The sequence below is a fragment of the Gavialis gangeticus genome, unplaced genomic scaffold (genome assembly GCF_001723915.1).
Source record: "Gavialis gangeticus isolate Ggan-Ray unplaced genomic scaffold, GavGan_comp1, whole genome shotgun sequence".
Lineage (NCBI taxonomy): Eukaryota > Metazoa > Chordata > Crocodylia > Gavialidae > Gavialis > Gavialis gangeticus.
In genome coordinates this window covers 8,057,936-8,070,909 of record NW_017728998.1, presented here as the reverse complement: position 1 = coordinate 8,070,909, position 12,974 = coordinate 8,057,936, and the positions used below count along the sequence as shown (strand labels likewise).

General features: G+C 39.9%; 1 protein-coding gene across 1 annotated transcript in view; it reads left to right on the top strand.

Moving 5' to 3' along the window:
* The window catches only part of CDH13 (cadherin 13), a 948,741-nt gene that overhangs the window by 651,728 nt on the left and 284,039 nt on the right, over positions 1–12,974 (top strand). Inside the window, exon 7 of the mRNA XM_019505469.1 lies at positions 8,102–8,280. Within this exon, the coding sequence (XP_019361014.1) occupies positions 8,102–8,280 (179 nt within the window). The remainder of the gene's footprint in view (positions 1–8,101; positions 8,281–12,974) is intronic.

Sequence of the window (12,974 nt, the reverse complement as noted above, 5' to 3'; positions counted from 1 at the left end):
GCCCGGGGGGGGGGGGGACCTGGACCCGATGATCTACAAGGTCTCTTCCAGCCCTTGACAATCTACGACTCGATAAACGTTCAGTCATTTATTTCAGTGAACAAAAGTAAAATGGGACTCTGTTGCAATGCTTAGGGTGCAATGCAGATGTATCCATCCCTGTTTATCTTCCCTGGCAAAGGCAAAACCCCATCTGACTGATGGAACCGGAAATCCACCCTATTGCTCCACGTCACACATTTTCTCCTTTTATCACTGATCCATCATAGACCTGCAGCCATTATTCTGTAGGATTCCTCTCATGAATGGGACCTCTCCAGTACATATCTCCAGCCCACATGGTTATGTTTTGCTGGCATATCCAGTGTAATGATCCACAAGGTAAGGTAGGTAACACTCTGACTTCTGACATTTGAAAATGCCCTGCATGAGTGAGACATACAAGTGGGCAATCAAAAGCAGATTCTGTAGGATAAGAAATTATTGCCATCCGCAAATTAAAAAAATACATAAAGACCGCAATCATTAACTCTACCTAAACATCCCATCTATCGAGGAAGGCCTTCCATTTTTTTAATAACAGCCATGTTAATATTTGCCATTACAATTCAACTGTAGTTGATTGGAAACATAACAGACCTTTCTTCTTACAATTTGTTTTGCTTCCCTGGGGCTTGTTTTCTTTAAAGTACAAATCAACAGTCAAACATGTAATTAGATATGATGAGTTTAGTACCAGCACAATACATTTCTCTGCACCGTTTTCCAAAAGTTGCTTTTCTGCGGTAGCAGTGCAGAGACAGTAGACATTTGCTGGATTTTCTCTTTTATCTTCTTGTCTCTTCCTTTTTTTTGGTTTAGTATTGCACTAAAGTAGCCATCGCTCTTAGCAGTGCTTGGTTTTGCTGGTGGGCTTTTCAACATACATAGGTATATCGAGATTCTTAGCTCGGTGGATGACTAGAGAGTGCAAAGAGAAGCCTTTTCCACAGTTCAATGCCCATTCAAAACTGGCCACCCCATCCCTACAAATACATGAGAGCCACTGAGGAAAATGTACCTGAAAGAGCAGGAATAGTCTACAGTCTTTTAAGTAGTGCCAAATAAAGATCCTATATAGAGTAAGGAGCATGTACAAACTTACTTGCATAAGTTATCCTATTAGCTACCATGGGACTAGTCACACAGCCTGGGCTTACAATCAGCAAAGGACTGTGAACCACTCTCCTTCATGCTGAGTCCTCTTTATAGCACTTTGGCAACATAAAGTTGCCTTCAAGTGGTAATGCCTGTAATTTAAATTCACTTTGAAGTCTTTGTGCACTGTCAGTGCAGTGGACCTTATGTAAGAGAATCTTTTCTGATGTATTGATGTAGAAATGTAAGTCCAGCTATAGCCTCGCTTACCTCAGAACACAGTGGTAAAGTCAGAGACCCCCCCAAAAAGGATCTAGGAGGTATTTTTCCAGCCTGGTTCACATCTCTGGGAGCCTTCCCCTAGGCTTTGTACTTCTGTCATGATTTAAAGGCACAGTTTAGCTCTGTGTTCCCATGTGCAGTGTTCCTAGCCATTATAAAGTGTGTTGGGGGGGGGGGCTGCCAAAATAATAACATTTGCACAGAAATGTTTCCATAAAGTAGAGCATTTCTCAAAGGCGATGCATTGATAATAATAATAAAAAAGGAAGAATTCTTCCTAATGATACTCCTGAGCCTAATTATATAATTTCCCTTTAATAGATGTGAATCACAGGAACAAGGGCCAAAGGATCCGATTTACAGAGTCTAATTTGGGATGTCCTGAAATGTAGGTGCCTAAGCCTGAGACATCTTAGACCAGAATCTGTAGTGCTACAACTCCAGTTGACTTGACCTGATCAAAACAAGGCCCCTAAATTTTAGCCTCCAGTCTAAAGGCCACTTTTAAACATGTGATCCTGAGCAACTTTTTGGGGTTTTTTGTTGTTCTCCCGCCCTGGCAGGGGGTCGGGCTAGAAGATCTACTAGGTCCCTTCCGACCCTTAATCTATGAAACTTGGCCAATGAGAAATCTGGGATGGGGCTAGGAATAGACCTCATCTAGCCAGTCATGTAGGTTTGTCATCACCACAATACCTTGACATTCATTGAAAGTTAGGGTTGGAAGAGACCTCAGCAGGTCATCTAGTCCAAATTCAACCCAACAAACACAGCAGCAACTTGATTCTTTGAAAATAGGCTAAATATCCCGATACCATTTGCAGGATGAGAGCTTCTAAAAAGTATCTCGGTAACTCATGACAAAAACATGTTTAGAAAGTCAAAAGCAATGTGCCTACATAATTCAGAGAGCTGCATCTATTACATTATGTAAGGCACGCTCTTAAGTACAGTACTTAACCTTCACTTATACATGATAAAATACAGTAACTGTACAACTAGATGGGGGCAGGAGTTACAGTAAGGATCCCCCTGGGAACTGCAAATGGAAATGACAGGTAATGAAGCAAAAGGTCCTCAGATCATCTGGTAGTTGAACCTAAAAAAAAAATCTATGTTAATAGTAATTTTATCTGTCAGCTCAAATGTTCCAGGTTCCTCTCCTGGCATCTGACAAAAAAAGAAAGAAAGAAAGGAAAGGTTATTAAATGGTAAATAACAAAATGCCAAGGAGCTTTTTCCCAAGAAACCATCTGCTCCAATTGCTACAAGATTGTGCAGGCATTGTGTTTTGCTTTCTGGTGCCTACGGGAAGTTATTCCCTAATATTTCTAAGCCAACTTATAGGCCAAATAAGCAATCAGCAGATTGATAGTTACAGCCTTTGGAGCAATGAATTGGCTGGTGAAATATCCATCTAATCAATGACTAACCCTGAGAGGTGCAAATAGATGGTGCAAATGATTATGGTAGTAACAAAACTGCCCAGAAGGTACAACAAATAAAGCAAGAATATTAAAATACAGCATCGCAATAACTACACCTTTCCCGAGAAACAGAGCCTAAAGTGGATATCTGCAAATCATTGACAGAACTATAAAGTTGCTGATTTTTCAGACATTTGTTCCTCAGCTTGGTAAGTGAATATATATTGTTTAACATGATAATGTAGCAAGCTGTTGTTTTGTGGCTTGAAAGCCAGCTGTATTTGATTGATGCTAGGGCTGGAAGTATTTATAAAATGACACTGAATTAGAAGTAGTCAGTTTATGAGTCTGGGGAAATGAATCTTTTATGAAGAATAAAACTTTATGATGAAGGAGTAATACCAGGGATGTATGCATCTTAAATTAAATTCATTTGGACTGCAGTCTACATTATAGATCTGTTTGCAATACGAGAAAAGTACATGTGTCCAAACCCAAGCCATCAGTCTTTACTTGCCTGCGTTTTTTGGGCAGTATAGTTCAAAATGTGATCATTTGATGTTGGGTTTCATCTCTAGTGTAGTTTAACATATATGCATACAAGCACTGTGATCATTCCAGACAGCTCCTTTGTTCAATACAGCACATAAAGTTACCAACTTTCAACAGGGAATGTGGAGACTATGCATTCTCTGAAAGCAGTAGAGACATTCAAGGAGGTGGTCAGAGTTAATGGGTTTGGCATCACTGTTAAGTTGAAATTTTTAAAGTGAAGTCCTCAACAATGAACTCCCAGGTTAGCTTGTATGTATATTCCCAAACTATCTTCCCTAATATATGTGAACAGGGTTCCTTCCTGGTTTGGCTACACAAGTCTTTCTAACAGCTTGTTTGGGCCTATTGATAGAGCTATTCTATATCCTTGTGCAGTAGGATTCCACAAGTGCTCTGAAGCACAGCTCTGCCAGGCAAATTCAGGCTCTGGGGACACATCAACATGAGCCATTTACTGTGGTATTTGCCTAATTAGCTCTGCAGTAAAACATCAGCGTCTACATGTGCAGTATGATTTGGCTGGAGTAAACTAATTAACTACACTATAGGATAGTACTGCCAGACACAAGTTTTACAATTTACTCTGCTCCACGGCACGTGTAGATGCTGACTGGGCTGGCTGGGGCACAAGGGTGCTTCAGTGCGGGGGCTGCTTGCCAGCTAGCCCCACACTGAAACACCTTCGTGCCCCAGATAGCCCCTCCCAGCATGTTGAGCCAGGTCGGAGCCACCCTGGAGTGGCAGGCTGACCCCTGGGGCCCCCTGCCAGCCAGGGCTGTTCTTTCCTACTTCAATATGCTGCAGTCCTGGGCGCAGCTGCAAAAGTGGCACCTGGGAACAATAAACTCCAGTGTGAACTGCGCTGGAGTTTATTCAACCACATTAAATTGCATGTGTATGCGTGTAGGGGTGTGTATGCGTGTAAGGGCCCCGTATGTGTGTAGGGGTATAGGTTGTAGCCGTGTTGGTCTAAGGACATAGGCAGACAAAGTTCTTTGGGTGAATCTGATATCTTTTATCAGACCAACTTCAATGGTTGGGGGGAAACATTTTTAACAAGCTTTTGAGTTTAAAAACCCTTTGTCAGGCTGAGGAAGCCTCTACAGTTGGTATGTGCTCTTCCTGGATGGAATGAATAGTAAAGAAGGCAGTGTGTGGGTATGAAGAAGCGATAAATATAGCAACATTTTACAGATAGTGATCTTGAAGTTGTATCAGTTATCACTGAACTTTAGAAAACCCCATGTATTTGGCTAATTTTCAATTTTTTTATGCCGACACTTAGAAGCAGTAACTGATGCTTAAATAGCACAGTGATGGCAATGGAATATGAACGTCTCGGGTTCCTTAGAAATAACTAAGGTAGAAACAAAACATCTTGGGTCTCTGCAGCTTTTTACCATCCATATCGGTGCAAAAAAAATGTAAAATGCTGGCGTCAAGATTTGGTAGAATATTACGCTCACTTTCTGTGGTGGAAGTGACTGCGTGATGTATTGTTTCCCTGCATGCTTGTTAAGATGAGGCATAGGAATCAGCAGTATTCACAAGAAATCTTAAGAGAACCATAGCTACTAGGACCTGCTTCATCACTGCATCACATCAATTTTATGCCAGTGTAATTGGAAATCTGGGGAGCTGTACTAGTGCTGAACTGGTGTGATAGAGCTTTGACAATTCTGCAGGCTGGGAGTTTCAGAAGAGCCTTTGTGAAGTATGAACCCAGATGCCAATGAATCTCAGTGGGCTCCTAATTCCTTTGGGTTCCTTTGAAGCACTCCTCCTTAATTGCTATTTATTTCTCTTGAATTTTTGTTGCTTGGGCAGTCTTTATGGCACATTCTCTCTAAGAGGAATAATAAGCCACCCATTTTGGAGTATAAAACCTAAAAACCTGCACAATCTATTTTAAGGTCTCTCTGCTTAGGAAATGAGAATGCCTTTTCTTTCTTCTGAGCAGAAAGTGACAATATTTTCCTTTTTTTGCTGAAGAAGTTGTGAACGAAGTGGGTGAAATATCAAGGCTAGGATCATTTTGTAATATTGGAAAACATGGCAAGGCATCCAGTGGTAAGCTTCTTTTTGAGCTGTCTGACCTTTAATCACTGGTGAATAAAACCAACATGCTGTCAGATCTCTGTTATATTTCTCAAGGGGATAACTCTGCCTGAAGTAGCAATGAAGCAAAACCTTTGAGAGCTTATATTCAAGGTCACTACAGCAAGAGGCATCACTTTGAGCTCTGAGAAAAAAAAAACAACAACAAAAGGGAAGGGGAAAAAGGCATTTCTGACCCAGTCGGTAGTTGCTTGTTGAACAGAATTCTAAGCTATTGTTATATCCTCTGACAAATGAAGCTGCCTCAAAACTTTTAGACAATACCCCATTGCTATTTGTTTGTTAAGTGTTCATTGTGACTTCAGCTATCCTTGAAGAACATTTGGGTTTTTTTTTTTCCATTGCTAAGACATGGGGAAATTCGTGGGGCAGAAATGACATGCATTACATGTATCCATCAGCTTCAGTCCTATCTTGTTACACACATGTAGTTAAACTCCATTGGTGCAGGGCTTGTTTGCATGACAGCGCTTCCCCGGTGTCACTGAAAGTCTGTTTTTAAACTCATTTAGTTACATCAGTGCAAAAGGCTCTGTGGACATCATGATAAGGATAGCTCCTTCGGGCATACAAACCTTTTATATAATGTAAAGTGTTATATTTCAAGCAAGTTTCATCTTAATGAGCTTAAAAGTAGCTCCCCCCATCTAAGCTTAGACCAGAATGGCAGAAGAAAGGGTTAGCTATTACATAAGAACTGAAATCTGAGAAGGAAGGTTTATAATTGGCTTTGAGGTTGCGGTTCAGACATTAGATGATTTGGTTTTCCGTTTTAAGCAATTTAAACTTAAATTACAGAGTTGATTGACTTCGGTAGATTGTTTTAGTTGGGATTTATAAGCCAAAGGACAGCCACCCTTTCCGACTCGCCTCTTGGAGCTTATGTAAGGATTGATAATATTTTTTAAATTAATTTGATGATTTCACTTCCTTCCAATCCTGAGATAATTTGTTTGATGCGTTGATTTGATTCTGATTGGGTAGTATTTTATTCTCCGCTTAGTTCAGAATCCTCACAAAAGCTAAGTTATAAGTAATAAGCTTTCTTCATTTAATTTCAGTTGGAAAGTTTTAATAACATGGAAAAATAAAATTGAAACCAAATTGAATTGATTTACTAAGTAACATGGGTCCAGAAACTTTGAAGACTGGGTTGAATAACTGGACAGCTTAAGTGCTTGACTACTTTCCCCTGTGTTTCCCACAATGCTTGGTGTGAAGTAAATGTGCAATTTGGTAGCAATGAGTAGAACTTTACACTGATTTCACATAGGGGAAAGGACTGCACAGCATATTATTTCTGTGGAAGGCTTTTATGATAATACTTAGCAATTATCAGCATTCACAAGAAAGGCTAGAGAACCATAGCTAAGATATAACAGTATATTCTAGGTAGACAGGTACTGAGAATAAGTTCCTCATGCCAAGGACAATTTGGGAGTAGAAGTATTTTAATCATGAGGCTGATATGGTAAATTTAGGATGTTGAAATTGAGATTAGAAAAGTACATGAATCCTATATAGCAGAGCAGTTAGTCACCCTAGGGTGCCCTGAGAGCCTTTCAGGGGTGCCTCAGGGTGCCAAGCAATGTTAGCACTTTTAGGAGTGCAAACATGAGTCTCAAGATAAAACTGGAGATTTCAAACAGGAATCCTTAGCTTTAAACACATTCTGATTTGTTGTGGTCTTTCTAAGTTCTTTGCAATAGGGGGATTGCTCTATCATTCTTCTGTCATCTAAAAACAAGTGACAACTAAGAGCTGGCATTTTCTGAAGGGTACATGGGTCTACCAAGGGGTGTCTTCGAGTCTAAAAAGGATTACCACTGTAGTAGAGTCTTTGATTAGAAGGTGCCTGACATCCAACCAACCCCTCAAATGTATGACTCTTTAAGACAAAAATAAGGGTGTACCCATATGCCAATATCATCTATGTTTGGTATAGTATCCTGGGTTGTTGGTTGTAGCTGCCTTGATCTGAGGACATGGGCAGACAAGGTCCTTTGGGTAGATGTAATATCTTTTGTTAGACTAACGACTAACTAAATAGTTGGAAAAATTGTTCGTTGCAAGCTTACAGGCACAAACACCTTTCTTTTTGGCATAGGAAGCACCAAGAAACTTTCCCTATGCTTGAAGAAAGGCGTGTGTGCTTGAAAGCTTGCAAAGAACAATTTTTCCAACTATTTAGTTGGTCTAATAAAACATATCACATCTACCCAAAGAACCTTGTCTGCTTATGGTATCCTCTAAATTTACACTCAAATAAACCATAACTATACACATTATTTTACTGGACTCATTGCATAAGTAGCATTGATGTGACTAGCAGTAAATCACAGTTTTGGGCTAGATACATTTGCCTTTTGTAGGGTAGAGATGCACAACTTTTGTTGCCACTCTTGCAACACAAGCGGTAACAGGAAGAAAAATGGACATGCTAAATACCAGATGAAAATCTTGTTGGCTTCCCTGAGCTGATGCTGGCTTACAGCCAGCAGTTCTCACATATGGAAATAGAGGTGTCACATCATTGATGTGAATAACCATATTATATTATGTTTGTCCCCCTCCTTTTTTAGGAACTATCGTGATGCGCATGACAGCCTTCGATGCTGATGACCCTTCCACAGATAATGCTCTGTTGAGGTATAATATCCTTAAACAGACCCCTGACAAGCCTTCTCCAAACATGTTCTACATTGATCCAGAGAAAGGAGACATTGTGACAGTGGTTTCACCTACGTTGTTGGACCGTGAGGTAAGTGAACGTTTCATCATTTCAAAGCGTATGCCTTGTCCATCCATTCTTCCATCATCAACGAAGCACATGAGCATCCATTTTTATGATACTTTTCTGTTGCATACTTTCTAATGGAAGTTGACATTATCGAAAAATTTACTGATGTGGAAATTTGCTCGATGAAGTTTGATATTACATATCACTTTTCTGACTTATGCATTAGGGTTTAGATACCATTCTCATCATGTGTGCATCAGGCAGTCCAGCAATTGTAGGTGATGCTTTTGGATGTGGTAGAATTTCCTCTTGCATAATAAAGGACAAAACAATTCACAAAAATACACCAGCATTTAGAATTTAAAGCTCTAGTCATCCATTGGTTATTTTTTCTTATCCGGTCTTTTATGAAATTATGGGGTGGGGAGAGGTGGGATGGCCTTTTTAAAAGCCGTCCTGTCTTGCTGGATGAATTTCATGAAGGAATACTTAATTCCTATCATCAAAAACCAAGTGCCACCTCTTCCTGCCATAGAAAAGTAATTTGAAAGGGCCAGATGGGCTGTTTGGTTTTGTTTTTTAAGGTGAGCAATTAGGATACATTATTTTTGGACTTTTGTTGCTGTCCTTTAACATTCTGAAAGCTCAAATTCCTCCAACAACTATATCAAGTGACATTCAGAGTAGTTCTACTCAATCCATTTTTACCGCTGTGGTCCATTATTAACAGAAGCAAAAGCTAATATCTGCAATAATTGTAGATAAGTATCAGCTTCCCTCCATAAGCAGAGGACCTCAGGTTCCCAACCTTTCCACCATTTTCTGAAGTCCATTTAGGCATTTTTATTCCTAATGGGTAAACAACCCCAAGATAAAAACAATTTACTGGAAATTGGAAAATCGATGGAAGAAATGAACAATCCTTCCTTTCCTGGTATGTTCCTAAGGTCACTCGTGATACGTGAAATAATAATGCTATTTACATACAAGGAATCTGTTCAAGATCAAATGAGATTTCTGCTTCTCAGCATATCCAGTAGCAGGATTTGAACTCCCTGTGATCTCCTAATGATATTTGATTCGATATCTTTGTCTGGAAGGTATCATAATTCAATCGCAGTGGAGATTGTTGTCGTTGCTGTATATAGTGACTGTTTTAATAAGCAAGTGGGACCGATACAAAACTTCTATGCTGTAACAGTGTTATCTGCGTTTCATTATTCAAACTTGAATAGCACATATTAACTTCAACACAAAGTTAACAGTTATCTGCATTTAGGTTTCGACATAACATTGAATATTCAGGACATAGGCTGATCAATCTTCTGTAGCCTTCTTTCCTGAAGGTCGGTGGTCTCTGACAGTTACCATTATATGAATAATTTTGAATGAGCCAGGGCTATGCCCATATATTTTTCCTGCTTACAAAGCTAACTCACAGTAAAAGGAATTTCTGTCCCTTTGGAGCAATACAGCTGAGGCACTCTTGGTTTTTTTCAGTCCAAATCCTCTTTCCTGCTTAATGCCAAGGTATATCCATGCCACTTTCTCCCAGGAAGAACCTTCTAGGATGCTGGTGAAGTAGTGGATAAGAGTCGGTCCTGTTTTTCACTCCCTTGTTGAATTAAGTTGCAGTGCTTTTTGTATTGCTTACTTGCATTGCTGTATTTTGTCTGAGCCATTATTATAGATCAGGGCACCTTTGAACTCAATGTTACAAACAGAGCACAAAAAAATAGCCCGTTTCCAAGGGACAAAACAAAGAGATAAAAACAGGCTGATGGCCAGGGAGGAGAAGGCAGTCTTGGGTTAGCAGAATGGTCAGAAGTCTCAACCCACTGGTAACCCAACTCCCTTTAAGACTGTTATGGGCACAATGGCAAAAAAAATGTTTTGAGCCAAGTTTCGAAGGTGGCCAATGAGTGAGCTCCCTGCATACAGGGAACACAATGGCTGCAAAGCAGTCCCTATGATGATTTTGGGGGTCAGTTGCCCTCTCCAAAGAATATGGGTGCTGAGGGATAGGGTTTGCAGGTGAGTTGCTCAGAGTTGGAGATGCACTCAGAATTTGCAGGTGGAAACCCCGCAAGGCAGCTTCCTGTTGAAACTGGTATGTGATGTCTCAAGGTTGAAAAATCCCCAAATTTCAGGAGAACTGTGAAATAACACAAAGGAACCAATTGTTTCTTAGAAATCTAACCTGAAAACACAATATAGCTGCTGTGCCAAATCTTTAGTTACAAGAAGCCCAACAGAGAGTTGATATGTATCTTTCTCTTTTCTTTTTTTTTTTAATTGCATATTTCCTCATCTGAAACACAAAGCACAATTACCAATCAATAGGGAATATTCTCAGTTGCTTTGTGTGTGTTTGTGTGTTGAAAAACGTGCTGGTCCTGGAAAGCAACTGGGGAAACAGTAGTTGAATTTAAGGTAAAAATATGAGAAGGCTGAGACGGGAGTCAAAAAAAAAAAAGTCTAGTTCTCATTATTCAAATATGCATTCTCTGGAAGTTGATATAAACTGTTTTAAAGCAACTGTGTTAAAGCGCTGATCAAAGTTACCCCATGTTTTCCGGCTCTTTTATTAATTTTAGCCATTGCTTAGATGTATATGCTTATGGGAAGCCTTCCAGTTGACTTAAGCTAAATTGACAGAATGTAAATTGCTAATTTTTTATTTTAAGTTTAGTTTCTTTCATGTTTGTGTATCATAGAGAACAGGAAGCTGAGGATATTGCCCAAGGGGGGATATGGAGATGTAGAGGTACAAGGCATCTGGCAGTTTTTGATTTCCCTTTTGAACATAAGCAGTAACCCATATTATTTTTTCATGCTTCTACATTTTAAGAGGAGCTGCTGTGAGACAGCACTGGGAATTCTTGTTCCTAGGCAGAGATTCAAGATCCAGGTATTCACCCTAAAATGAAACAAAGTCAAGCAGGGTGGAGAGCTCAGCTTTATAGCTGAGTAAACATATCTGGGTGAATGATCGGCTCACAATGGAAGGGCAAACCATTATGTTAATATGCATTTCAAGGAGATAAATATTAATAAATCTTGTTGGCTGGTAATTACTCCAAAAAATAAAAAGAAAGTTTTAAAAGGGGCACTTAGGTGTTTTTGTTTTTTTTTAAATTTCTGATTGGCTACCAGCTCAACCCAGAAAAGGGTGCATTTTTTTTTTTTGTCCGTGCACGCTTTGCTCCAAATGCAGACTAGTTCAGGTAATGTTCTAAAACTTTTAGAAAGCTGTCATTAAAAATCAGGCAGTTTTGAGACTTTCCATTAACTGGGATTGTGAATGAGGGAAGGCCAAAAGGAAAGCGAAGTATTCTTCTCGCCTGGAGGTGATTCCAGAGCTACTCCGTGAATCAGTTAACAGGAAGATTTTGTGCAGTTACAATAATCAACCTCTCTTTTGTTGTCAAGTGTCCAGAAATTGCAATGCTCCTATCCTTTGGTATCTGGAGGTAAGAGGTTTGATGCTGCTGTGAGCTTAGGTGTCCTATACTAATGTTCTTTTTACAGAGCTCTAGGCTGTATGTAATTTCATGTTCAGTCATCACAGTGCAGGAGTGGTATCATTATAGTATCGAACAGTATTGTTGGTCAGTGTTTGAGGGTCAGGCCTAATTCCCTTGAAAGCTGATTGGACTTTTCTACTTGGACTTCAGTACGAGATGGATTGTAGGGCTGTGCAAAGCTTTGGGTAGTGATTCGATTCGGAAGAGATTCGGCCCGATTTGGTGGCCAAATCCCCGAATCTGAATCAATTCAGGGGACCAATTTAAAGGTCTGAATCAATTCAAAGCTCTCCAAATCTTCAGAAAATATTCAGAGAGCTTTGATTCAGGAAGTCCCCAGTGGCTGCAGCAGGGAGCTGCAGCCATCTTCCCGCTGGTAAGTACTTGGGTGGGGGGAGAGGGGGCTGGGGGAGGGGACCCTGGTGGGAATCAAATTGGGACAGTGATTCAAATCACTGAATCGAATCACTGTTCCCCAAATCGGCTGAATTCAAATCCAAAGCGAATACTAGCTGCTTCACAGAGGCCTAATGGATTGTGCTCTTAGTTAATTTGTTTAATGTTGTTTCTCAGTGAATATGTATGAACTTCAGGGGAGTTCTAGCCCAGGAAAGTAGGGGCATCTGGACTGAAGGTCTCGGTGTAGACCTGTTTCCATAGTACACCTCCATATGCAACAGTAATAAATGGGAAAAGATGTTTTTCAGTTGTCAGAAAAAAGTACAATGTGTATTTTGCATTAAGCTCATCTGGCGACCCACTGAGCACTTTCAACTCTCATCATTTTCTGGAGAGGGACTTTAGAAGAATGGTTTAGCAACTTTCAGGATGACTGTGGCTCAAGTCTATCAGCACGTATTTTATTTATGTATTTTTAAGATTCAAGCTGGCTTCCAAAACTGGCATGCTCCTTAGAGTTTGCAGCAAAACTCCAATAATTTACAGAAGAATATCCATTTTCATTTTAAGAAGGCATGTAAGGACATATTATTGAAGATTTATGTGCATTTTTTTTCTTGAGGGAGTTAAGCATCCTTGAATATGTCGGAGATGAAGATTGAAGAGTGCTAGGGGGCAAATTATTTCCCCAAACATCCATTGGAGAATTCATTTTGATTAATAGATTCAGAGCAGAAAGACACCCTGTACCAAAAGCGTACGGTGTAAATGACCCAAAATAGAACACAG